This window comes from Equus caballus, chromosome 19 (genome assembly GCF_041296265.1).
Source record: "Equus caballus isolate H_3958 breed thoroughbred chromosome 19, TB-T2T, whole genome shotgun sequence".
In the NCBI taxonomy this organism is placed as follows: Eukaryota; Metazoa; Chordata; class Mammalia; order Perissodactyla; family Equidae; genus Equus; species Equus caballus.
The window spans coordinates 43,680,773-43,708,540 of record NC_091702.1 but is presented as its reverse complement, the minus strand read 5'-3'; the positions used below and the strand labels follow the sequence as shown (position 1 = coordinate 43,708,540).

At 40.6% G+C, this 27,768-nt stretch overlaps 1 protein-coding gene across 5 annotated transcripts; it reads right to left on the bottom strand.

The window, feature by feature from the left end:
- Positions 1-958: 958 nt before the first annotated feature.
- Positions 959-26,992, bottom strand: TFRC (transferrin receptor). Of its 5 annotated transcripts, none has more exons than XM_005601764.4 (19): positions 26,835-26,992; positions 21,435-21,496; positions 20,831-21,041; positions 20,110-20,317; positions 18,515-18,664; positions 18,247-18,352; positions 16,557-16,670; positions 15,861-15,959; positions 15,083-15,222; positions 13,182-13,339; positions 12,087-12,206; positions 10,563-10,648; positions 10,287-10,350; positions 9,287-9,354; positions 8,295-8,353; positions 7,994-8,075; positions 6,183-6,404; positions 4,777-4,917; positions 959-3,897 (listed from the first exon to the last, which is right to left on the bottom strand). In XM_005601764.4, exons 2-19 carry the CDS (start codon positions 21,465-21,467, stop codon positions 3,655-3,657), a joined length of 2,304 nt encoding a protein of 767 aa, XP_005601821.1. In that variant the 5' UTR covers positions 21,468-21,496; positions 26,835-26,992; the 3' UTR covers positions 959-3,654. The 5 variants fall into 5 exon arrangements, with proteins under 5 accessions (XP_005601821.1, XP_070098453.1, XP_023478899.1 ...); XM_070242352.1 differs by lacking the exon at positions 26,835-26,992 and adding an exon at positions 24,810-26,799; XM_023623131.2 differs by lacking the exon at positions 26,835-26,992 and adding an exon at positions 26,054-26,728.
- Positions 26,993-27,768: the final 776 nt, after the last annotated feature.

Sequence of the window (27,768 nt, the reverse complement as noted above, 5' to 3'; positions counted from 1 at the left end):
TAACAGACACCTCATCAGATATACCCTTGGTAAGTAAGCATATGAAAAGATGCGCAACATCCTGTCATCGGGGAAAGGCAATTTAAAACAAGATACCACTACACACCTACCAGAATAGCCAAAATCCAAAACACTGACACTACCAAATGTTGACAAGGATGTGGAGCAACAGAACTCTCATTCATTGCTGGTGGGAACGCAAAATGATACAGCCACCTTGTAAGACAGTTTGGTTTCTTATAAAACTAAACACTCTCACCACATGACCCAGCAATTGTGTTCCTTGTTATTTATCCAAATGAGCTGAAAACTTATGTCCATGTAAAAACGTGCATGCATATGCTTATAGGAACTTTATTCATTATCGCCAAAATTTGGAAGCAATGCAGATGTCCTTCGAAGGCAAATGGATAAACTATCTTACATTCAGATAATGGAATACTAACCAGCACTAGAAAGAAATGAGTTATCAAGCCATGAAAAGACATGGAGGAACCTTAAATGTATATTATTAAGTGAAAGAAGCCAATCTGAAAAGGCTACATACTTCTGATTGCAACTACATGATGGAGACATTAAAAAGATCAGTGGTTGCCAGAGGTTAACGGGGAGAGAGGACAAAGAGGATTTTCAGGGCAGTAAAACCCTTCTATGTGGCACTATAATGGTGGATACGTGTCATTCTACATTTGTGCAAACCCACAGAACATACACCACCAAGAGTAAATCTTAATCTAAACTACGGACTCCAGGTGACAATGATGTGTTGGTGTAGCCTCATCATTTGTAACAAGCGTACTCCTCTGGTGGGGGATGGTGACAGTCCGGGAAGCTGTGCCGGGGTGGGGGACAGATGCGCAGACAGGGACTATATGGGAACTCTGTACTTTCCGCTCAATTTTGCTGTGAACCTAAAACTACTCTAAAAAAATAAAATCTATTTAAAAAAAATGACAACTCAGTGTTCAAGCACTTTATTAAATCAGATAAGAAATCTCCACAATGTTACACATACCAGATTGTATACAACTATAAGGGCATATCACTTGTTTATAAAGATACAGCTGAGCCGTACGATGGCAGGTCTAATAAGCCATCTCTAGCCAACTAAAATTTAAGAGGAAACACAGTAAAGGTCATGCAAGTTCTAGAATAGTGAATCATGACAGAGCTCACTCATTTTATCCTTTACCTTCAAAATGCACATGATATCTATAGGCAGAAAAAATCTGAAGACTAGCAGGTTGTCACTAGTGAGCTATACATTTCATTCAGGAATATAAGCCTCTTACCATTTACTGGGTCGTCTGATTGTTAATCACTCAACCCTGACCACAGAAAAGAGTTTTTAGAGATTTACTGCTGTAAAATATATGCCTGTTATTCATACTATGCCTTGAAGTCATTCAGCTTTCATTAAAGTATGATGAAGCAAGATGCCCAAACTAGGAATCCCAGCTATGAACTGATCACTTAGCTGCACTCAACATCAGTTCAAGATAAAACACTGTGAAGACTAAAGAGACAGTAGTGAAACAATTCAGTGAGGCTGTAATAACCTAGATCTATTTTAATTTAGGTAAGTAACACTAAGTACTAGAAAATAAAGTCTTTACTCCTGTAGCCTCAAACTTATTTGTTCACAGCTACATTTAAACTTACGATCACCATATACTAACGGGTAGGTAGACATGATCAAAGATCCTGTGGCAAGCTTCACCTCCCTACACCCCTCGCTCCCCCCTCCCCGCAAGCCTCCTATACAAGTTTCCCCTGCTTTAAGCTAAAAGGTCAATTTTGGATTTAAACTTGTATGAACTAAGTTTATAGGAGCTAACATGCAAATAAAGGGATAAAGTTAAATTCATTTGCCAAGAGCAAACATTATAAATGTATGCTACTATCCTGCTAAACAGAAGACCCAGAGAAACCACAAATATAACAAACACTGCGTTAGGTTTCAGAACAAAGAATCTTGAAGGAAGTAATTTTATCTTAGAGTGCTAGAATTTACCCACCAAATGCTATTGACCACAAAATGTTTCTGCAACTAAAACTAAAAGATAAGAGAATTATAGGGAGCTGGGAATACATGTTAGATACTAACGATCTTCAAGCTTTGAAGATGTCATTGCATGAAGAAAATTATGGGAAACACTGTTCCCGATAATTATGTACACCCTTAGTGTAACATATGGAGATCACTGTCTCCGATATAGACACTGTGGTAGGCAAAAACTACCTTGTTCTTTATACATTATGGAAGACACTGCTCCCGATAATGTGAGTTAGGTTTGTGACAAAGGTACTGGAAATTTTGCAAAATTTGAATTAGTTACACCTTGGATAAATTGAGCTGTAACACATATGGGTATTATCACAGCCTGTAAGTGACATTAATTTATAACTTGATCACAATTCATTGCATTTAGGAGAACTGCCATTTTTATCTGGTTGGGTAAACAGAAGTCTAACTTGATTAGCAACCCCTAATTAAATTTAATCTTCTCCAACGCTTAGAGCTTTATAATTTTATTTAGCTTGCGGCTGTTTTCTAAAACCCTCAAGTGTTGACCATAAATGCAAAACTTCCAGTATCTGTTGGGTTTTATTAGCAGATGCTGCTTTTATTAAAAAAAAACGACAGTATAACTGTCATAATTATGGAAGGCACTGCTTCCGATAATTATCTTCTATAAAAAAAACACCATTTATAGTGAACTCTGTCACTGATAAATAAACAATAAATATCTCAGTGCCAAAATGATAGAAAGCTTTTCCAAAAAATTAACACTTTGGCCAAAATTTGGCAGTGTGTTCTTTAAAGTCCAACAAACTGAGTTTGAAATTAAACACCTAAAACTGGTTATTTCAAAATACTTTGGAAAAAAAGAAAACAATAAAAAACTAAACAAAGGCTTATGGGGCAGGGGACAGAGAAAAAGAAAATATACTAAGTCTTTGGCTTCTGGTCTCCTCTTTTCATAAACAATCTTGAAGTTAACATATTAAGGCCTTACTCCTGCGATAAACAGTTGAACCTCAATTTATCCAGCTGAAGGACCTCTATTTCATACCTCACTGGCAAGAACACAAGTCCCATCTCTTCTGAAAGTTAACTGTTTCACGCAGGAACGTGGAAACCAGCTAAATCCTTAAAGGAAGGAATACATCTCACTTGGAGAATCAGGTCTTACAACCTGCTATCTCCTATCGAGCGTCAAATGAGGGTGGAGGATCACAGGGAGCCAACACTCAACCTTCAGCAGTTACTGCCTCCCTCCTCCCGCTCATGAGATGCCAGTTCACATCCTCAGGACTTGGAGCAATGGTTCACGCCACTGGCTCTGACTTTTTCATAACTTTAACAGGAAAGAGGCCGTTACCATTACAAAACACTTAAAATTCTAGAGACGATCAGAGAAAATATTGTACGATGAACATCTTAAAGTGGTTATTCACTTTAACTTGAAGTGCAGGTACCTACCCTGTATTAAAAGCTGCTGCCTAAAAACATATAGGAGTACCAAGATGACTGGGTAGAATTTTAACAACATTAGGTTGAATAGCCCCTACTGAAAAATGTTGCACAACCAGCACAAGTCTAAAAACCACACTACCCTGATATTCTCACATAAGTTATGGGTATCACATTTAAAACTCATTGTCAATGTCCCAAATGTCGCCGGAGAGGGCATTTGCAGCTCCCTGAATAGTCCAAGTTGCTAGAGCCAACTGGTTTCTCAACAGAGTTTCATTGAAAGCACCACTGTTTTTCTGACGCAGCTTCAAGTGCTCTAGCAAAGCCGACAGAGTGTGAGAGCCAGAGCCCCAGAAGATATGCCGGAAAGGAGACTCTCTCGGAGACACATAGGGAGAGAGGAAGTGATATTCCACCTAGAAAAACAAAGCACACAGGAGCATCAGCACAACGCTATGACTTCTGTTGTGAGGAAAGGACCTGACAGAGGAAAGCAACTGTCATTCTCTCACTTCAAATGTTAAAATCTCCCTGGATTTAAGAATGTTGAGAACCATGACACTAATGCTCTAACATGAAAATTGTAAAACAAAGTGTCCATTCCTTTGTAAAAGTGAACTCTAATTGTACTGGGTATTTTTTTCGGTTGGGGCATAGCATAGATATGGAAGGTTTACAACAAGTTTCCATGTAATGAAGTCTCTGCTTCTCCCAAACAGACTAAGATAAAAGCAGTTAAGGGCTGAATTAGCATAAATACAGAGAAAATGACAGCTAAAGGTCACTAATCTCTTCTTAAAAATGTTTTTAGGGGGCCAGCCCGGTGGCGCAGTGGTTAAGTTTGCACGTTCTGCTCCTGCGGCCCGGGGTTCACCAGTTCAGATCCCAGGTGCGGACATGGCACCGCTTGTCAAGCCATGCTGTGGCAGGCACCCCACATATAAAGTAGAGGAAGATGGGCATGGATGTTAGCTCAGGGCCAGTCTTCCTCAGCAAAAAGAGGGGGATTGTTGGCAAATGTTAGCTCAGGGCTAATCTTCCTCAAAAAAAAAAAAAAAATTTTTTTAAAGCCTAAAAAAATTAATATGAGGTCAAATGTCTCTTGTATTTCCAGTTTAGAGATGTTGGCTCCAGATTGTGCTAGTAAATAAGTAAGAGTCAAAATCTGTGCTGAATTCTAAAGCAGCAAAAGATTCTAGGCTCCTAGAGATATTACTGTACTTTCTACAAATCTCAAGATTTACCAATTAAAAATTAACATACTCTAGTCCATCCTTTTCTAAGAGTTTACTTACTTTCATGATACGGTCGTTGATTTCCCTCATGACAACTCTGTTTGCTCTCTCCGCATTCTTATAATCTGTTGTTAGTCTGGATGTAGCACGGAAAAAGTCTCCACGAGCAGAATATAGCCACTGTAGATTCAGACCCATCTCCTGAAGCAGAAAGACATTAAATTCACTATCGGACACTGGTTTCTAAGGATGTTATTCTATATACCTGCCTAACTGAAGCATAGCAACTGAGATGATTCTGATAAAAGGAAGCGACTCACAGACAGGCTCAAGACTCGGGGGAGCAAGACTTAAACACCTTGTACAGCAGGTTCCAAGCCCTATAAACTACAGTAACACACTCATATTTCAACCAGCAGATAGTACAATTATCTGTTCTTAGCCTCCTAAGAAAATCATCCTCATCAAGAAATTTAATTTAATTGACTTAGTAAAAGTATATAATCCTGGGGGCCGGCCCCATGGCTAAGTGGTTAGGTTTGTGTGCTCTGCTCTGGCGGCCCAGGGTTTCGCCGGTTTGGATCCTGGGCACGGACATGGCACCACTCATCAAGCTTTGCTGGGGCGGCATCCCACATAGCACAACCAGAAGGACCTACAACTAGAATATGCAACTATGTGCTGGGGGGCTTTAGGGAGAAGAAGAAGAAAAAAAGAAAAGATTGGCAACAGATGTTAGCTCAGGTGCCAATTTTTTTTTTTTTTTAAACTTTAGGTTTTTTCCTTTTTCTCCCCAAAGCCCCCCCAGTACATAGTTGTATGTTCTTAGTTGTGGGTCCTTCTAGTTGTGGCATGTGGGATGCCTCCTCAGCATGGTCCAATGAGTAGTGCCATGTCCGCGCCCAGGATTCAAACTGATGAAACACTGGGCCGCCTGCAGTGGAATGCGCAAACTTAACCACTCAGCCACGGGGCTGGCGCCCCAATTTTTTTTTTTTTAAAGTATATAATCCTGTGTAGTTTATCATTTCCAGTTCAATCTCCCTATGAGGGAAAACTTCAAACATTGTGGTTCAATGAACTTCAGAATCTAGTTATTTCCATGTGCTAAGTCGCATTTTCTTGATCAGTTACAATTAGTTTCAAATTTCAAGAGAGCCATAATAATTAAGATGTGGTTATCAGTGATTTACCTCATTTAAGGATCTGCTAAATTGACTTCGAGGACCATAAAACCAGTTGGAAACCAGCAATTAATACTTGCTGTGGCCTCTCCTAGATCTTGTAACTCACAGCCTCTCAACCTCCCTGTCAAATGAGTTATGGATTCTAAGTAAAACTAGACCTCGGTTCACTTTAAACCGTACTTTGGCTGCCAATCATGTCCCCTCCCCAGGAACAGCTAATGGCATTCTTCAAACTGCTTGACACTTGAGCAAGAAGAACTTGACTTTAACTGTGCTCACCTTTATGTCTGCTCTGAATTGGTTCATGTCCTTCACAAATGAAAGTATTTTGTCATTATACATATCATAGTTCAGGTTCAATTCAACATCGTAGCTAAGTTTAATTAGGAGCTGACCAGCTACTTCTGCTGCTGCACGTGTCAGTCTGCTCAACTCGGGAACGTTCTGACTCAGTACCTCATAGGTATCCATGGTAGTACCCAAGTAAGGATACTCCGTGTCCTGGAAAACAAAGCCAGGTTAACATATTCAGGTGGGATACAGGACTAGGAGCCTCACATCCCAGTTTCACCGTCGAGGTGACAGTAATGGCAATTCTTCCCTTGCTTCTAACGTATCCCTCCTCCAATGTTAGCGCAAACCCACTACTTTACGAAGACACCACTTTTGCTGCTTCCTTTGAACCTAACCTACTCCTAGAAGGACTACTTTCTTCTCGGTTCTATAGAATCCCTGTTCTATCACATCATATACCCTGAAGAGATTTCTAGCCAAACTCCTTGAAGTTATATCCTTGTTCTCTTCTCTCTGGGAAGTTTGGCCCACATTAATGAGGGAAGAGGAAGGCATGCATGAAAGGTACTTTGAATATAAAGTGTTACTCTCAGACTGGAATTTACCTTCTTCCTAATCATGCAGCACTAGGTCCGCTCATACAGTATTACCCCTCTAACAATGTCTGATGCTCACGACAACTTCTCTGTGCCTTCATTAGACAACTTTTGTAACTATTTCTTTGACTCTATTCCCTACCATTGACCTTGGTGACAACCTCACTGACAATCCTTTACTTTTAGACTGTACATCTCTGTTTTATTACCTGTACCTCTGAACCAGCACTGCTAGACTTCTGACATCTAAGAAGTCATTAAGAATTTTTTAAAAACATGACTTCTGAAGGTCAACAGAAAGCATCCATAAATTTCCTTGAGCACAGGACCCAACACTCAGTTCTTCCTAATGTACTACATAGACATCATGACCGCCTATTTCAACACCATTCGTACGGCTGCTCTGGCAGAAGGTCAAGAGAATGCCAGCTAGGTGAATCTCCAGATGCTGATCTTTCATCACTCCCTCACTTCAAACCTTTCCCATCCTAGTCCCAGACTAAGATAACAGGTATTAAGAAGCCTAGTAAGGACCTGGCCTCTACTGGATGAAGAATTTGAGGCCATTCTGAGGCCAAAGTCAACAGCTTCCATCCTGACCCCCTACACTGACATTAGGACCTCTTCACCCCTCAGAAGAGCTGCTACAGGGCTGGTTTTCCATCTCCAGCAGTTCGGCACAGAAGCCTTCATCATTCTGTTTTCTCTGCTTAGCTTTCAGAGCCTTCTAACTGGCTCTGGTACCAAGCCAATCTTGTCTCCCTACAACTTGGTCAGTTCAAAGTTCTGTCTTGTAACAATCTTACTTCTGTTTGGTTTTTGTGCTTTAACCCATTATCCTTGCTTAAGAGACCAAAACACCTCTAGACAAACATCTGGAACCATATTTCAGCAGGTATCAAGAAGATCACTGTCCAGTAGAACTTTTCATTTGATGGAAATATTCTATACCTCCCTGTCCAATGTAGGCTTGTTATAAAAACTCATCATACTTAATTGAAGAAGTTTTGGAAAATAAATTCAAATGCTAATTAAGCTCACTGAGATAACAATTCTATGTTAAGACTGATAATGAGGGAGCATGCAATAACTGCATATGTCTAACTTCTTATAAAACACATTAAGCACTCTAGGAAACTTGGTCCTATAACTGATGAAAGAAGATCTAAGATGTAACACTCTAGAGTTCTTCAGACTTACCTCACAAAAACAGAAAGACAATGCTGGGATTCCAGAATATGCAAGGAAAGGGAATGCAGCATTATCAAAGGAAAGTTTCTCGCTGCAAGGAAAGCAAGATGTGTCTTTAGAAAGTTTTCTTAAGAAAAGACTGTGCTACCATGCAACCCTACCCTTGCCCCGAAATAAATTCTTCAACTGAATCTCTTTAGGTACAGGTACGCCCACGGCAAGGTTAGGTTTAGATCTCTACCTAACAGAGTAGGTGCTACTGGGTGATTCTGCTTTTTTATTAGCTGTGCATTCACTTTTCTCAACTTACACTTTGTTGATCCAGTTGCTGTCCCGATACAGAGACAACCCAGTAACTGGATGTTTCACCTGTAAAATAAGAAATTAATGAATGTATCATTAAAATGAACCTTTCTCAACTTATTCAGGCTAGTCACTAACATGTTTCTCTATAAACATTTATACAAAATAACGAATTTTTTATCTTCTTGAAAAAATTTCTTTAAGACAATTTAAACAATGTCAAATTTCTGAAGTTATTCCTATTAGCCTTGTGCTGTTGGCTCCTTTAGTTATGGTGAGGAAAAAATGTTTTCCTCCTTAATTAACATCTTAAAGGTGGCTTAACCACAATTTTAAAAGCCTTCACTAGCCTTCACGATATACCCATCTTGTGTATGGTTTCTGCGTTCTAGCACGTTTTATACTACTGCCAGCCTAACCTGGAAACACCTTACTGCCTTGTTGGAGACCCTATCTAGTAATCCCTAGTTTCCCATGGGATCAAGGTCAAGTTCTCTGAGCATTATTTCCCTCCAACTTTAGCCACTCCAGTATATAGCCTCTAATCCCATTAGGCAAATACTGTTCCTCTCTCATTCAAAACTATGGTCATCCACATGTCTGTCTTTATTCAATGAATATTTTATCTGGCCTTCTTAAGTCTTAGATATATATAGTTCAAGTCCATTTAAACCTTCCTTAACATTCTGACTCTACAGACAACCCCCTGTGGGCACCTACACTACAGCTTAGGCCTCATGGAATTCTGCTACATATTCTTAAATAGACCACATATTGTTTGAGATGAGAGCCCTTCACATACCACCTCCCTCATCTCACATGGTTCAGTGGGCTGGGGGCAAATAAGCCAAGAGCATGACTTAAATAATGCTGCTATAGAATTTATTCCAGATTTCTGCTATTGGTTACTTATAATGGTTTAAATATCAATGTTTTCCATCTTACGTAAATTAGATAAAAAATTAAGTTATACAATTTTATAATTAGGTATATACTCACTTCTTGCATCGTTTTCTCAATAAGTGAATACAGCAGTGGGCTGGCAGAAACCTTGAAGTTCTTGGCACCTGCAAAGAGATCATTTTAACATTGCCCCGTCTCTAGTCGAGCAATTTTCACACTGCTACTTCTACAACTAAAAGCATTTGCCCAACTGGAACACCCCTAGATCAGTGGCATATGCAATTATCCTCCAAGTAGACAAAAAAGTGATTTACGAGTCAGGTTCTTTTGTGACTGCTAACCCTAATTTGACTCAACTGAAGTTCTTACTCCTTGCTTTTGTGTACTTTAATGTTAATGATTTGGTTTGGGGTAGCTTTTTGCTTCACCCAGCAAGCTTGCTATATCCAATACATTCTGCTGTGTAGGTAAACGGCAATGACGACTAATCTAATAAAGATTCCGTTCAATTGTAATTCCTTCCCTTTGCTTCCCGATGTAGATATTTCACTATTCTCAGTTCATCCAAAGACTATATGTGCACTTTTAATAACATTCAAACTCTTTCAGCAGTTTGATTATTTGGTATTTCTATCTGTGATACCACAATCTAGTAAGACGTGAATTAGTCTCCGGAAGTCCTATTCTATATGGTATGGTTTAGTTCCTTCTGGTCTGAAATATAGCCCAGCCTAGTGGTTCCCAAACTTTAGTGCATGAGAAGTGCCTGCTGTGCTTGTTAAAATAGTTTGCTGGACCTATGCCCCAGCTTCTGACTCAAAAGGTCTGGGGTAGGGCCTGAAATTTTGCATTTCTGACAGTTCCCAAGTGATCCTGATCCTGCTGATCTGCGGACCACCCTGAGAACCGCTGCTCTAGACAAGGCAATCTGCACCCATTCTGTCACTGAATGGCCTATTAAGAGAAAGCTACGTCAATCTTTTGATCCAGGTATGGCCAATAAATATATAACAAGTGCTGCTTTAGAAAGCTTTCTTCTGCTGTTTTGTAAGTAGTTTACCGGAATTCACAAACAGCTAACGGAAAGGGTACTTACCAAGAACAGCTTTATCCAGATTAATGTAAGTGAAAGCCTTTAAATGCAAGGAGGAAAGGTATCCCTGGAAGAGAAGGAAAAATACTGATGTACCAATATGTAGTGATCTATACCTATTATTAGGAATTTCTTCTTAAATTTGGATTCTATTGAGACTAAATATACCAAGGCAAAAATGACGGAATCAAATCTAAAAGAGCATGGTTTCTGGAGAACAAATTAAGCCAATACAAGTTTGGGTGCCCAGTCTGGGTATGGATAATACATAGACAATACCTCCAGCCATTCAGTGGCACCAATAGCTCCGAAGTCTCCAGCACCCCAGCTGGCAAAGACAATGCTTCTGCTGGGTTTAAACCCACCTAAAAGAAAACAAACAGTTTGATCTGGGGAAAGGTTATAGGTAGGCAACTGACTCAAGATGAAATCAGAAACTTCTACTTCAAGGCAGCAGGTTCAGCAATATTTCTTTTCCTTTGAGGCCCCAGGTGAAGGAACGAAAAAAGGAACAGGAATAAATTTTAAAAGTAATCTACAAAGAACAGGCTAGGAGATCATTTGCAGATAAGATTTCAAGTACATAGTAGTGACTGGCTTCCTGAAAGCCACTTTTTTCCAACTCCATTCTTTGAGTCCCTTAACTTCTGGACCAAGAGATATTTGCCATCGCAGTGTAAGTATGATATGTATCTTCTTTGAAAATAATTCGCTTAGGGGTAAGTCATTTAAAACACTGGATTACTTTTAAAACAATTGGCATGAAATAGACTAAAAATTCACAAGTTTAAGTTACAGGAAATAGTTTTCAGAGAAATTACATTAGTGACAGTTCCTTTTGGGGCTATATGTGCCACTGCCCTCCATCGCTCGCCCTTCCCTGGGTATTTTTCTGCATTACTGTACTTTTGTATAAAAGTTAAGCACTATAACTTACCCTATGACCCAAAGATTCAAGAATGTGATAGGGGCTTGGGGGAGGGGGAGCAGGGGGAGGCTGTAGAGGAGTGGCAGAGTACCATGGAAGAAAGGCTTGAAAGAAGACCTTTATATAAGTATAATATATAAATATATATAAACATATTATATATTGTATTTATAAATCAAATATATTCCATATTATACTTATAAATATAATATATAAAATTATATGTTACAATTTTATAACAAAAGTGTAGAACATTAGTACACAGGGACGCCACTGCTTGCTTTCAAATAGATTCCTTTGGGACAATGTCAGATCTGCAATATCATTCTAGATACGTCATACTAAGAATTAGGGCCCAATATAACACTTTCTGTTGTCTCAAAGAAATTCACGATTCCCAGTACAGTGAAGATGCTGCATGGACAGCTGTTTCAAAGTCAAAGGCAGATACAACAAAAAACAATCTACTTTGTACTTAAGAACTCAGGGTCTGGGGCCAGCCTGATGGCGCACCGGTTAAGTGTGCACGTTCTGCTTCTCGGTGGCCCAGGGTTCGCCAGTTCAGATCCCGGGTGCGGACATGGCACCGTTGGCAAAAGCCATGCTGTGGCAGGCATCCCACATATAGAGTAGAGGAAGATGGGCATGGATGTTAGCTCAGGGCCAGTCTTCCTCAGCAAAAAGAGGAGGTATTGGCAGTAGTTAGCTCAGGGCTAATCTTCCTCAAAAAAAAAAAAAACAAAAAAAAAAAACAGAACTCAGGGTCCAGCACGAGTGAACCATAGGAATATAGGCAAAAGTGAGCACAGCCTATTACAACATTTAGAACTATACATTGCACACAGATGTTCAAGTTCTCAAAATTTGTACTCTACCTTTTGAGACCATATCAGAGAATATCCGGGCAAGTTCCAATAGGAGAGCTGTTCCTACACTGGACTTTGCAGCTCCAGGACCCCAGGCATCCCTTTGGGCCCCTATTACAACATAGCGATCTTAAAAAAAAAAAAGAGGACAAATTACACAATCAATTTTTAAACTGTTTTCTAATGTTGAAGTCCTGAATAAGTAAGTTAGTAGAAGGGTAAAAATGTAGTCTAAGTATTAAGAATAAGAGGGCTCCCTGCAGTTCTGACTTAGGACTCGAGGGATTAAAAGTTCACATGACAATACTCATCTCTTTAGTACTGCTACTCTTTTTCTATATTACCATTAAGTTTAGTCACTGACTACTTATTTGTGCTAATTGTTTAATAAGCTATTAAGTCCAAGGGCTTTCCTTATTAAATGATATGACTATTTGATTGCATTTAGATAGATAGATTGCCTATTCCAGGGACTGGCAAACTACAGCCTGCATGCCCATTCATTATGTATTGGCTATGTTGTCTTTGTCTTACAATGCCAGAGCTGAAGAGTTACAACAGAGACTGGGTGGCCTGCAAAATGTTTATTATTTGCCCCCTTAAGAAGAAATGTGGGGGCCGGCCCAGTGGCCAAGTGGTTAAGTTCACACACTCCGCTTTGGCGGCCCAGGGTTTTGCCGGTTTGAATCCTAGGCGCAGATATGGCACCGCTCATCAAGCCATGCTGAGGCGGCATCCCACATGCCACAACTAGAAGGACCCACAACTAAAAATATACAACTATGTACCAGAGGGCTTTGGGGAGAAAAAGGAAAAATAAAATCTTTAAAAAAAAAAAAAGAAGAAGAAATTTGCTTACCACTGGTCTACTTAATAACTTAAGAGATTTTTCTAGTGATATGGTGATTTTTTGACAAGTTAATTTCCTAGGGCCTTATTAATTCCCAATAAAACCGACCCCTCCACAGCCCACTTTGGGACAGACAAGATTTAGCATTTCATGAAACTGAGCCGAGCCAGCCTTGCTGCACTGCCTCCTCTGGCCACATCCTTAAGAAGAAGTGAGGAAAACAGAAAAACAAACAAAAAACCAAGGGTCTTTACCTGGTTCTTCAAAGCCTTTAATAACTCCAAAGACGTTAAAAATTCTTATCTCTTTCAGCTCATTGTTCACTGTGAGCTTCACATTCTTATCCCCTGGGAATTCCAGCCGACACGAAGAGTCTGTTTTCCAAGAAGAAGGACAGTCTCCTTTCATGTTTCTAGTAGGAGAAAACAGAGATCAGAGTCTGACTTACTGCTACGTCCAGCAGGTTTATAAAGTCAGTCATCCTCCCTGTCCAGGAAAGTTCCAGGGTAAGTGAACAGATAAAGAGAACACACAAAATTTACTCCCCAGAGGCCAACATTTGCATCTTACTCTGATCTGCGGGCAGTCTTTTGAAAACCATGAGTTACTTCCTAGTTTAATCAATGTTTTCAAAAAATTCTCTACCTATTCTCACCTGTTGTTTGCCTCTCTGCCAGAGATATAGCTGTGGTTTACATTTGAAATAGATACCAAGACGGACTCAGAAATAAGCTCTTATATAAAAGTTCATTAATATATTTTCATGTTTCCTGACTCCTTCCACTAACAAGGGTAGCATACCTTCTTATCTCAGTTATAAAAGAGTATTCTCATGCCACTCGCAGTTAGATCTCTTTCCCTATCCAATTCCTCGTGTTATGCAAACAATCACTGCTCTAACTATGTCAAAACATTATTATCCCTCACGACACAAGGATGAGATAATGGGCTGGCTTCACAGGTTAGGAAAAGACTTGTAGGTGATGGGAAGAATTCACTGATTTTAAGTTTGGTATGAGTCAGTCAGAATCATCTATTACAAATGCCTCAGATAGCATTATTAATAGTCATATGAGGGGCCGGCCACATGGCCGAGTGTTTAAGTTCGCGCGCTCTGCTTCAGCAGCCCAGAGTTTCGCTGGTTTGGATCCTGGGCGCAGACATGGCACCGCTCATCAGGCCATGCTGGGGCAGTGTCCCACATAGCACAACTAGAAGGACCTACAACTAGAATACACACCTATGTACTGGGGAGCTTTGGGGAGAAGAAGAAGAAGAAAAAAAAGAAGATTGGCAACAGTTGTTAGCTCAGGAGCCAATCTTTAAAAAAAAGAAAAAACAGTCACATAGTATTTTACAAACTCCTTACATGTAGATGTTCTTCATTTAAGACCAGTTATCCTGTTAAGTAGAATCCATTTCAGCGACCCAATAAAGTCCAAGAAACATGATCAGCAGGGTTAGAGTAACTCGTTCTACGTCACGCAGCAAACAAATGCTCACATTAGGTGTCTGAAACTAGATCTACGTCCTGTGCCAATACCAGGTGCAAAATATGTCCAGACCAAGATAAAAATTAATGGCATGCTCTAATTAGATGGCTCTATTTTTAAAGAGGGACACTAATATACTAGAGAGGACATCCAGAAGGACTAATCATGACTGTAAAGTATCTAGAAACGATCAGGAGAACTGAGGATATTCAATCCATAGATAAGGAAACTTGAATCGTTCTGTTCTTAAAAAGAAAATCCAGAACTAACGGGTGTTACAGGGAATAAGATTTCAGCTCAACACACATTCTAACAGATCTTCTCTAATAACTGAACGGGTTGCCACAGGCAACAAAGTGCTTTGTAACAGGAAGTACTCAAACAGAAGCTATGCCAGGAATATCGCACAAGGAATTCACTGGCTGAACTGAAAAAGGACTCTTCAAGTTTACAAATTTAACGTCTACTATTAAGATCATTTTATAGAGGATAAATTTCATTTTTGTCTACACCACGTTAAAAGCTATCCATCCCCTAAATGACCCAAATGTGAAAAATTATAGCCAACACTTTTAACATTTTATCAAATCAACTTAAACATATCATTCCTCCTCTAATCATGAAACCTCACCCTGCAAGACAACTTTCAAATAAGAACTTACGCAAACAGCGCTTCTGCAGCGGCTCTGGAAATTGTTTGGACAGGTATATTAGGCAATCCTGATGACTGAGATGGTGGAAACTGTGTGTGATTGAAAGAAGGGAATCCTGGTGTATAAGGGTCACCGGTTCCCAGATGAGCCTAGGAAAACAAAAAAGTAATTAGCTCCATCAGGCACTTATGCAAGAAGGTCCCTATAAGATCCAGATTCAGTATGAGGCTACATCCCAAGCTTAGCTGAGCACCTTAAGGTCTGAAAGTCTGAGTAGCTCTATGATATGTGACTCGTTTTTATATGGCATAGGCCAAATTCTCAATTCAAGACACTACTGATAAAATACTTTTAGCATGGGGCCGGTCCAGTGGCACAGAGGTTAAGTGCACACATTCCACTTTGGCGGCCCGGGGTTCACCGGTTCAGATCCCGGCTGCAGACAAGGCATCACTTGGCAAGCCATGCTGTGGTAGGTGTCCCACGTATAAAGTGGAGGAAGACGGGCATGGATGTTAGCTCAGGGCCAGTCTTCCTCAGCAAAAAGAGGAGGATTGGCAGCAGATGTTAGCTCAGGGCTAATCTTCCTCAAACAAAACAAAATTTTTAGCAATAAGTAATAACAGTCTCACAGTCATGTAATCCATCTTCCTGCTTACTGTTAAAACTCTTCCAGAAAAAGAGCTTATTTAAGGAAGGCACAGTTCTAATTTCTATTAATGTAGATAGAACCTAGCAATAATTTGGAAAACCCCAAAACTCATTTACTCAAGAAATAAGAACTCACATGTCCAAAGACTGGAAGATTTGCATTGACAATGGGAAATTTAGCCTGGTCCATGTATATCAAGACACCAACTGCATTTAAACTTTCAGCATTTGCAACCTAAAGAGAAACAGGTAACGCTCAAAAAATGAAGACCTAATCATACAAAACTAGAAGAATCTATCCTGGAATTTACACTGAGGACAAACAGTTACAGGGGACTACACTGAAATTCCCAAACGTTTCAAATAGCTTATATGTTTAGAAAAAATATGTGTCTTAAAACTCATTAAGGAGAGTTTAAAAGACAAGAGAAATAATAAAAAACCCATCTGGGACAACTACTATCTTGATATGTTCCATTCTGTCCCTTGTGTAGTTTGACCTGTAAATTCCCTTTTTATAAAACATAGTTATAACTGAATTCTGTATGTACATAAAGCTCAGTTACACAGACACAATTTCACTTACGCATTTCTGATTACTTCATTTTCACTGAAAGACAATGGCTGCAAAATACTCCAAGCGGATATGCCATAGTTCTGAAGCATCCTGTCACTTCAGATAATTGGAACTTATTTGATTTGTTGAGCAGTTTAGTAAATTAAATTACATTAACAGGTATGAGCGTTCAACACTGCTGGTTTTCAGAATGTAATAAACAATGCCGTTCAACTGAAGAATACGATACCAATGTATTTAATAAGCCATACTCACCTTTTGAGCAAAAGTGATTTCCCCTGCTCTAACAATCACTAAAGATCCATTCACGGGATAGCTTAAAGCCTCATAGTCTTCTTTAGTGCCAAAGTTAGCATGGACCAGTTTACCCTAGAAGAAAGACATTAGATTTAATAAGCATTACGGCATTAGAAGAGCCATAGAGTCTGAGACAGAATGGTCTTACAGATCAAACCAAGAGAGGAAAAAAAAGGAGGTCAAGGCCTAGAAAGGATGTGAGAGTTCCACAGTCAAACTGGCCAGGGCTACAAGGAGTGAAGCCAACATTTCTGGCCTCCTACACTCATGTCTTTCATTATCTCAGGCTGCCTTTAATCTAATTTCCACTGATCTATTTACATTAATTAATTTACATCTATTTTACATTGCTTCAGATATTTTGGGGACAGAGAAAGGATAATAAACACAAAGGATATGTTAAACACAAAGACATATACCAACAGAAATATTATAGGTTAGCCATGGCAGCACCAATTACATGTTTCCACACTTGAACCCCAGAGTTGAGGACATACATAGGAATAGGTCTTCACTGAAATTTCTGATAATAAATCTGTCCAAAAATTACTAAACACTATTACAATAAAGTGATTGCAGAGATCAACTTTTAGATATTTACATAAATTGTCAGCATAATGTTCCTAAACGCTATTAGAGTTCGATGTACAGCCAACATTAACAACCAAATGTCTAAGTATAGAAAGCTTGCAGGTGAACTAAAATCCTCAATGTTCTGTAACAGAACAATCTACCCACTTCCAAACTCCTGGCTTGTAAGCAGTCAGGGAAAGTGATACAGAACAGGTGACCAGGAAGACCAAAAATTACCACAAAAGTTCATCTGGCTCAGAAAGCATCCACTACATAGACCCCTGACATATAAATATGTGGTTTTTAACCTAAAAAACCTAGATACATCTATTCTATTAGCTGTTTTTTAATTTCTATGGTAGTTTGGTCATATTTGCCTAAATTTTAAAAGATCAAACATCACAGAATCAAGCTAACACTAAACACCAGCCAAGATGGTTATTGATACCTATTTATATCCACATAAGGGGAATCTGATATATGCATTCACCCGGCAAATACTACCACGTGTCAGGCACCGTCCGAGGCTCTGGGACACAGCAGCAAATGAAACCAACCCCAGCCCTTCGCGTAGCTTACATTCTAGCGTGGAAACAAATGAATAATGTCGGGTGCTACAAGTACTATGAAGAAAAATAAAGCAAGACAAGGGGAAGAGATTAGAGGAAAGACATCTTTGATAAGATACTCAAGGAAGACTTCCCCAGGGAAGCAACATCGGAGAAGAGACTTGCCCATGACGAGGGGACAAGCCACGCTGATATTTAGAGGAAGAGTGGTCCAGGCAAAGGGAAAGGCCTCGAGGTGGGAGCAGGCTCGAGTCTGAGAGTGTTTGCGGAACAGCAGGGAGGTCAGAACACCCAGGGCGGAGTGAGAGAAGAGGAGAGCAGCAGAATTACTTAGGGCCTTGCCAACCAGGATGAGGACTTGGGATTTTTATTTTAACTGAGCACAGGAGGGTTGAGAACAAGAATATCTCGTGACCAGCTCCATTTTACGAGAACAGTAAAGACAATGAGTTTTTGAGCTACTCAACCCGGAGAAAAAAAGTCATGCAGTGTTTTGCCTTACTTACAGTAACTGTTGTGGCCTTACTATACGCCACGTAACCAGTGGGATTCTCCACCAGGGATATCATGTCACCACTCCCGTTCACTACGGTCACCGAGCTCTGAGCATTGCTAAAAAAGATTAAGTTAAAATGAAGCTAAGGGCAAGCTTAGGAAAAAAAATTAAATGGCTTCAATACATTTAGTACTTGACTTCATTATTTTGAAAATCTTTGCTATATTTAGCACACCTAAAAACAGCTTCTTCTGTAAGTTTACCATCGTTCAACATACCTGCCTTTGACCTGAATCTTAACAAAATGCTCATCACGCCACACTTTGTTGAGCTTAAATTCACGGAATTGATTCTCAATGAAAAAAGCCAGGCTTTCATCTTTTTGAGATCCAGCCTCGCGAGGGACATAAGAATTTCCATTCAGCCGCCTGGAGGAAAAGAAGGTCACTGTTAAATGAACTGAAGTTTAATTTAAAATAAACATTAAACTCAAATATCTGTTTTAAAACTGTTTTAAGAGCATAACTCAATACTATCCATTATAGTTAAGATAAATTAACTGTGACCCAAAATTTCTGGATTGATCAGATAGAGACAAACTTAGAAGAAGAAGAAAAAATTATGCCCCACATCTGAAGGAATTCATGACTTCAAACTTGTTAAAATTTCTTTTCCACTGTAAAGCATTCCTTTAAGAGCCCCATCACAGTACAGCATATCTGCTTAGGGTAGTGTCAGGGGGAATCAGTCGCTTCCAGGAGATCTGTTGTGAGCAAAATGAAGGATAATAGTATTGTTGGTGGACTCCAGATGTGCAGCTTCAATTTTCACCTACTCTGAAGCATTTTGAATCCTCTGGAAGCAAAATTGTTTCTTCTTCTGACTCCCATGGCTCTTTGTAAATATACACATCACGTTATATTAGTTATCTTTTTTTTTGGTAGACTACACTCTCCCCTCACCTATAATGCTTGGTGTATGTATAGTATACACAAAAGCATTCACTAGATGAAGTAACAATGCCAAGATTTCTAATTAAAGACTAAAAGAATTATTGTACCATTGAAACTGTAGGAAGGTAGCAAAAAGTAGAAGATGAATTTATTCTTTACACAGAGTTAAAGTACGTGCCTAAGGAAGATCTTAAAAATCTTAGGGCAGGGGCTGGCCCTGTGGCATAGAGCTTGGGCTCAGCATGCTCCATTTTGATGGCCCAGGTTCACGGGTTTGGATTCCAGGCACACACTTACACCACTCATCAGCCATGCTGTGGCAGCAACCCACATATAAACTGGAGGAAGACTGGTGCAGATGTTAGCTCAGGGCTAAACTTCCTCAGCAAAAAAAAAAAAAAAAAAAAAAAAAAAAAAAAACCCAAAAAAACTAACAGCAGAAGCCTTAAGGACACTTCTTAGGCTATGCATTAATGAGTGAGAACTGAAGAAATCAAGGAATACTAGAGACATATCAAGCTGGACAGTCAGTCCTGATCTAGAGGATGAAGATAGTTACTGATGCCCTTGTGAATAGCAGCAAAGCTCAGCATGACTTACACAGGGTTAAGATGGAAACCCCAGAGCAGAAGAAAGTGACAACAAGCAACAAGCTACGAAGAACCAGATGCCCAAAATGATCAAGGACCTATGGAATTTTTTTAAGAGAAAGGAGAGTCCCCACAAAACTTCTCACTTTTTTCCTATCAACATAGTTTAAATTCTTTACTGACTCCTTACCCTCTAACTCCACATGGGAAGCCTCCCCTACTCTAACAAGCCTTTCCTCCAGACTGTCACCTTTGTTTTGTTTCCCTGTAGCTAATCATCAGTATCTGCTTAGGTGCTGAGGCTGAACTTGGGAAGAAGCTAGAGCTTACTTGATGGTGTTGGTGAATTCTGTGGCAGTCAGTCTCTCTGACAACATCGTCCTTAGGTCTGTCCAAAGTAAGCGAGACGGTGTTTCAGGGAAGTACTCTTCCGTTTCTGGTGGTTCTGTTCCCTCTATCTCCTTGGAGTCCCCTGATCTGCCACATTCAGATTTTGGTTCAACACGTTTACAATAGCCCAAGTAGCCAATCATAAATCCTAAGGATAAAAAGTTTCAGAGTTGAATTTATAGAATTCCATTTATAATCTAGTCATATAGGAATTGTTAATCCTTGCTTATAAGCCTCGAAAATACTGGTTTTAATCAAATTGTAAGCAGTCTGAAAGTAAATAATGCATCTCAGTTTTTTGTATATTTTAAAGCATTCAATCTAATAAATTATATAACTTTATTTTAAACAGTTCCTTTTGCAAAGCATAGGTATTTTTCCCCCCAGAAGCCTTTCCTGAATACTCATATTCAATGCTACAAATAACCGATGCGTTATTTCTGGTGTAACATTTGCACATTACACTGAAATGATTCGTGTGTCTCTCTTCTCCCACCAGGCGAAACTCAAAGGCAGGTATAGAATCTTAGTCATCATTGTATTCCTAGTGCCCAGCACAACAGCACATAAAAAGGTATAAAATAAACATTTGCTGAGTTGAATTAACAGACTTCTAGAGTTGGTGACAAGCAACATTTAAGTTTTGAATGGCCACTCTTACCAATCAAGAAAAAGATGATTACAGCAATAACAGCATAGCAGAAAGATCCATTAAACCTTTTTGGTTTTGTGAGGCTGGCGTGATTACTTCTCACGTTATTGTCAACATTTTCTTCTTCATCTACAGCTAGTTTCATCTCCACATGACTGTTATCGCCATCTACTTGCCGAGCCAGACTAAATCGGGTATATGACAATGGTGCTCCACCAAACTGAGATTTTAAAAAAAGAGAAAAAGAAAGCATATGAAGGAGAGGATAATGAATAGGAACACGTATAAAACGTTTGGTCAGCTATGTACCGTCTACTGGGATAGTCTGATCAGGGCTTTCTTGAGTTCATCTTCTGTGCTTGGCTGTCCCTCTCCACGGCACCCAAAATGCCATGAAACTTCTCTTAAGATTTTCCATAATTAACTCCACTCAAGACTGAGTATACCCTTGCTTTGTGGGATCAGTTCCGCCTCAAGAACACCACTTCTAAGGTAAATGAATACCGGATAATAACTTTGGGTATTATTTCAGGCTTCCTGGGAGACAGTCGTTCTGTTATACTTCACATTCTTGCAAACGGGTGACCGAGAAATACCACTTAAAATACCTTACCAAGTTAGAGAACGCCGATCTGGCTTGATCCATCGTTCCGTGCTGTCACACTGATGAGCCTCCTATTAAAAAAGAGAATTCATAGAATGAGATAGATACCACTGTATCAGATTAGCGAGGGCTTTTCATTACCACACCAGATTAATTACTATATATCAAATTTACTCGAAAATATATTATTATCTTTCTAGAAAGGGTCTTTAACCAAGAGATTTAGTTTACATGACGACTATATTTAGTGTGATCCATGATTAGATCCTGAGTTGAGGTGGGGAGGGAGCAGCTTGAAGGACATTATTGGGAGAAGTAAGAAATTTGAATGTAGACTAACTCCCGGAAAACAGTATTTTATCAACGTTAGATTTGGGTAGTGTGATAATGGTATCATCTTTTTGGAGGAGAATGCCCTTTTTCTCAGGAGATCGACGGTGAAGAATTTAAGGATGAAGTGTCGGGAGGTCTGTAACTTATTTTCAAACAGTTCCAGTTAAAAAAGCAAATGTTAACTGTTAACACCAAAAGTGAACTGTTAACAACTGGTGAAACTAGGCAAAGGGTACATGAATACACACAGTACTATTATTTCAGTTTTTCCTGTAGGCCTGAAATTTTTCAAAATTAAAAATGTGGGGAAAGCTAATTAGAATGTCATCAGGGTAAGTAGATTTAAGTAACTGAATTTGGTAGGCAAAGAAAAGGGACAAATAAAAAACAATAGACTAGCACCTGAAAAAAAAACAAACCCAAACTAAAATAGAATTAAGTCAAGACTGGCCGTGCTCCATACACCAGTGACAAAGCATCTTCAACGGAAAAGGAGAAAAAAAACCCTGATCCTTCTGATTAAAATGAACAGTTCCTACAAATGATTTGACAGACCTCTGATGTAAAAAGAGTTGACAAAAGAAAAACATAGAGTACGCTATTTTACAGATAAAGAGACCAGTTATGAGAGGTTAAGTGACTTGTTCAAGGCTGAAAACTGATAATCTAAAAATGAAGTTCAATGGGTTACTGGGTTATAGAAACTGTGTTCTCATCTCCAGAAATTTAAGAAATTAATCTTAACTTTTTCCAAAGCAAAATACACCTCTGTAACCAACAGAGAGAATCCTAAGTTAAAGCATAGACATTAACTGAAATCTAGATTTTCTAGTTAATTTGGTTTGAGTGCATCCAGACACTTGAAAGTGATTATGTTGAGCTGTATAAAATGGCTATTTACTTCATACTACCTATTTCAAGGCTTTTCCCATGCTGCAAGTACACTTACAGCACATTTAACACCCACATGGCACAAAGCAAGCTATGAGATATATGCAGACTGTGAAACAAAAGACATTATAGAAACTGGCATTTGAAAAGTCTCCTATCAAAAATCTATTAACAAAAAAAATTTTTTTTTAATTCCCAAGCTTTAAAGACCAGAGCCAATAAGTAATAGGTCATATTCTTAGAAGCACAATCTCTTGTCCCATCTGGTACAAAAAGCTTATCACTCTCGCTGCACCAGAACAGTACAAACCCAATCTCTGGAGCCAGAACTAGAAGACCCCACCCCGAACCAATATCAACCACCCTTTTCTAGGAAACAGCAGCTCACAGGTTTAATACTCATCTGAACCAGCCATTCCTCAAGGTTTCTAGTTTGAAATTAATTTTAAGACTAAAGTGACAACATATTTAAATAAGTGATCTAAATAAAGAATTTAAATAAATGATGAGGAGACTGAGTAATTCTAAGTCTGCAGGAACAGGCAGATAATAGAACACGTAATTATGATTTTGTATAATTAAAATCTAAGTACATTTTTTACTGAGAGGACAGATATGTTTAGTTCTGTTTCAACCCCAGGCATAAAATTAAGACTATGACATAAAAGAAATCAAGTCAGAGGAAATTGTGACCTAGGCAATTCCCATGTTAACCTCATCATTTAACCCCACACCTGTGAAGAACATGATAATTCTATGATATCCACAAAAGTTATTCCTGAAATTATACATAACAAATTTAAGTCATTCTTTCAAAATGACCCCACACAGAGTAAAGCTTTCTACTTAGGAGAATCCCTTAATGAATTTTCTTCCAACGGAAATCACTCTATGCCCTAAAAGCATGGGAGACAAACTTTTCATACCAGTTGTAACACTATCCTTCTACAAACAGGCAGGTCTGTTAAAAGACCACATCTAAAGGCCAAACAAATCTTACCGGGCTTATTTCAAGATGTCACCAACGACGTTAATTATCCATTACAAGACACAAACCAAATATCACCTTGTGTATCTTTGGTGTTCTCAAAAGTAACTGGAAAAACTATTCCGTTTCTCACGTTAATAATGAAAATTAAAGTAAGCAAAATAGAGCCCCACCTGTTTTGAACATAAAATAGAAGGAGGATCTTAAATGTCTTTAACTGAGCCATGGGATGGAAGACAGGAGGCAGGCAAAGGAACTAACTACAGCCTCAAACTTCTTCAGAATTCAAATCATCTTATGCCTACCTTCCTGAAATGTGGCATTAATTTCTCTTTAATTTTTTAAAATACAGTAATTATCTTGAGGTCTTAAGCTACTTTGGGGTGTCTCAAAACCAGGGGTCTGTATGCAATACATACAGCTAAACAGGGGTGGGATGGGGGCATCAGGTACCAAAATACACTCTCATCTGTGTATAACAGACCCAAAGCTGCTATTCTATTTTACCCGAAATAAGAATAAGCCCCTTGTTTGTTACCACTGACAAGTCCACTTCCATTTAGAAAACAGGCCACAGTTTCAAGTCCTTGGAGCTCACATGAAATAAAGTTCCTCTGCCTGCTTTTGAGGCTCTGTTTAGACTTTCATTACCTAATAGCTTCACTGCCCTCTACGTTCTCCAAAATAAGACAGAACCCAGCCCCTGCCTTTACCCACCAGCATTCTTCCTTTGTCTTTGAAGTCCTACTCATTCCTTCCAGGCTCAGCTCAAGGGCCATCTCTATGAAGCCTTCTCTGACTAACTGCCCTATAACACTTGATATGGAATTATGTAGTAATCAACAAAGAGTAAAGGTATTTTATTTCTTAACAGTATTGCGGCATGCTTAATGTATATGAGGTTCATTTTTCATATCATTTGGAAACAATACGAAAAAGAATATAATGAAACCCCTGGACCTGGAATCTTTCCCATCCTTGCCACTATTCTGGTTTATCCTGAAATCACTGGGCAAAGCTTGGGTAGTAGGGAGATTTTTAAAAAGCAGAAAAACTTTAAAGTTTAGGGCTCCAAGATCTCAAACAATTGGTTACAGATACCCATTTTGCAAACTACTTCCCTAGGCAACTATGCACTTGCAGGTGAAAATGAAAAGATTACATGAACTTACAAAACCTCTGCAGGGTCCTTAGAACTCACACACTTGTGTACACCCAGAATGACTTCTGAAGAGACAATCAAGGTCTTCCCTAGCTTTAAATGAAAAGGCAGCAGAGGAAATCAAAAACAAGCAGAATCTTCATTGCCATTCAGCTTTCTGAAAAAAGACTGACCAATTTGAAGGTCACCCCTTGAAGTCATGGCAGCCTATTGGTGTAGTGCTCATCTAGGAGAGCAGACAGAAGGCACATGCACAGAAGAGTGCCAAAAGGCCTCAGAGGATCATTTTTAACTAGCTTTCATTGTTGTCTGATTCAAATTTAGCTGAGAACATTGCTCCAATATAGGTAAGTACAGTATCAGAGGCGAATAACTGCCACGCCTAGGGCAGAGTTAGCCAAGTCACTCCTTCCTATCCAAGGGTCTTCAGCACAGGCTAGAAAGCACACCATTACTTGACAAGAACATTCCATTGAAGAAAAGCTAAAGGGTGCTATGCTATATATAGACTTCTGGAAAATATTTCACATCAGTGACAAATAATTCTGGATTTTCTTGTGAGGCACACTGAGTTTATTATAATCCAAAACTGAGGGAAAAAACAGCAGGGCCAATAAGTACTTCAGATAGCCTAGGTTTAATTTTGACAGTAGAAAACTTCTGGAAACCACCTTAAGTGTCTCTGTCAATAAGGTCAAACTCCCCAGCCCAGAGACAACTGAATCAGCCTCTAGTATTGCAAATTCATATCTAAGCCTAGAATAAAGGTATCAGGTATCAGGTATCCAAATACTCCTGTAACAGGACAACTATTTCCCACTTCAATCCTCTTACTACTCCCCCTAAAACACACACAGGCGCGCGCGAGCACACACACACACACACACGCACACACAGGAAAAAGCAGCAATAATCGAATTCCCTAATATACCCAAGGTCGCTACCAGCAGTAGGCAAAGGGAAAATGTTGACCAAAAAGAGTCAAGTCAAAAAAGCATGACTTTCTTACCCACTCTCCCCACTGCCCCCTTAGAGAGCTGACCACCAGAAACAGGGACACCATGGGCCTCTAAGGCGTTTGTCAATACAGCACAGCTCTGCCCATATCGCTAATTTTCAACCGTTTTTCCTTAGCCTCCGGACCATCGCTTCCACGAACTATCTGTCCTATGGTCTCCCATTTTATAGTGAGGACAGCCTCGCAGCCCCAATACTCTTAACGTGAACGCCCGCAGCGTTCAGTTGGCTTCTGACCTGGGAAAACTGAGAAGCCACCCACGAGGCCAAGGGGCACGCCGAGAGATCAGGTTGTACAGAGTTCAAGGGTACAGCTTACAGAACCCCCACCGCACGCCCACGACACACTCCTAACCGAATCGAGGACAGCTCGGTCCCCTCCAGCGGTGGAGAGACCAGAGCCCGCACGGGACCCGAGGAAGCAAAGGGCTCCGAGCTCAAGGTGACCTCCACCCCCAGCGCTGCGGGGACGCTTCCTGGAGCGGCCACGTGCTCCTCCCGAGGACCCGCCAACGCTGCGGCAGCGCGGCTCGCCCGGCGCGGACTCCTCGCTGCCGAGCCCGCGGCCTAAGCCGTCCCCGGAGGGCCAGCATTTAAGGGCGAGCCACTGAGAACAAGGGACGCAGGGGGCCAGAGGAGTCGGACGCAGAGTGGCGGGGTGCAGAGCGACAGCGCGGTGGCCCTCCTCTCGCCCTCAGAATCCTCACAGAGAAACCATTCGCCGCTCCGCCACCGAGCCCGGGAGGGCGCAGAAAGGACGCGAAGTAGGGCAGCCGCTCTGCACCCCGCGGCTCCACCCTCTGCACCTGCAGCCCGCTCCTCGCGCCGCAGCGTCCCCTTCCCCAGCAGCACGCGGTCCCCGCTCCATCCCGGCCACCCCACCCGGAGGCGCCCCTGGGGCTCCCCGACGCTGCTGGACAGCGCCCAAGGGAGCCGCGCCGCAGACCGCTCGGCCCAGCGCTGCAGGCGGAAGGGAGGACAGCAGGGCCGCGGCTTCTAACAGCGGCGCGTCACTCACACAGGCGACTCTTCGGTCCGCCCCTACCCAAGCCGCCGACGGCCGCCGCGGACGCCTCGCCAAGCAGACTACGGGAGGCGCCTGGCTCGCAGGCTGGCCCTGTCTCTCCCGCCCCTCCCACTTGGGCAACTTCCGCTACGGCGCGCACCAATGGAGGCGCCGGAGGAGGGCTGCGCAAGCGCTCGGGCCGGCCGGGGCGGGGGAGGCAAAAGGCGCCAAAAGGCTGAGGGAGGGGCTGCGGGGCACTGGCTGCAGCCCTGCGACCCGGAGCCTTCTGTCTAACCTTGACCGATCTCCAGCCTCTGCAGTGCAAGGTCAAATGCTATTAGCGTTTACTCCTAGATGCTGGATGCTTACACTGAAATAATTCCTTAAAGCGTGTGTCCTTGATGGAATATTAGGTAGCCGCTAAGGCCTTATGGTGAATATATATTTTGCAGCCTCAGAAATACTTAGGATAAGCAGAAAGGAAAAAGAATGAAAAGCAAAGTGCAAATTTGTATTTACGTTGTGTAAAAGCTGCACAGGAACCAAGATTGGCACAGTGCTTTGCCTAAGGTTTAATGCATGAGGGAATGGAAGGGAAAATAGAAACAAGTGATTTATTAGGTGATAGAATTGTAGATGAACTCTAATATTCATTGCCATTATTGATATTATAGGATTGTGCCATGCATAACGAATAAAATTGGATTCTTGTCACTTTTTAAACTGTTTCCAAACATTCACACCCTCTCCCTCCCTCTAGTCGGTAGCCTGCAGTCCGGTGAGGGAGATTGGACAAGTTTACAAACAGCTACAAAGGATCGGGGCCTTAAAAGGGTTACACGTAAAGCGCTTTCCAGGTCAGAGTCCTGAGGGACGCAGAGCAGTCCTGCCGAATGCAAACCTGTTTCCAGGCCTCAGGCTCCTGCTCCTCCCCTTATTCCGTGCT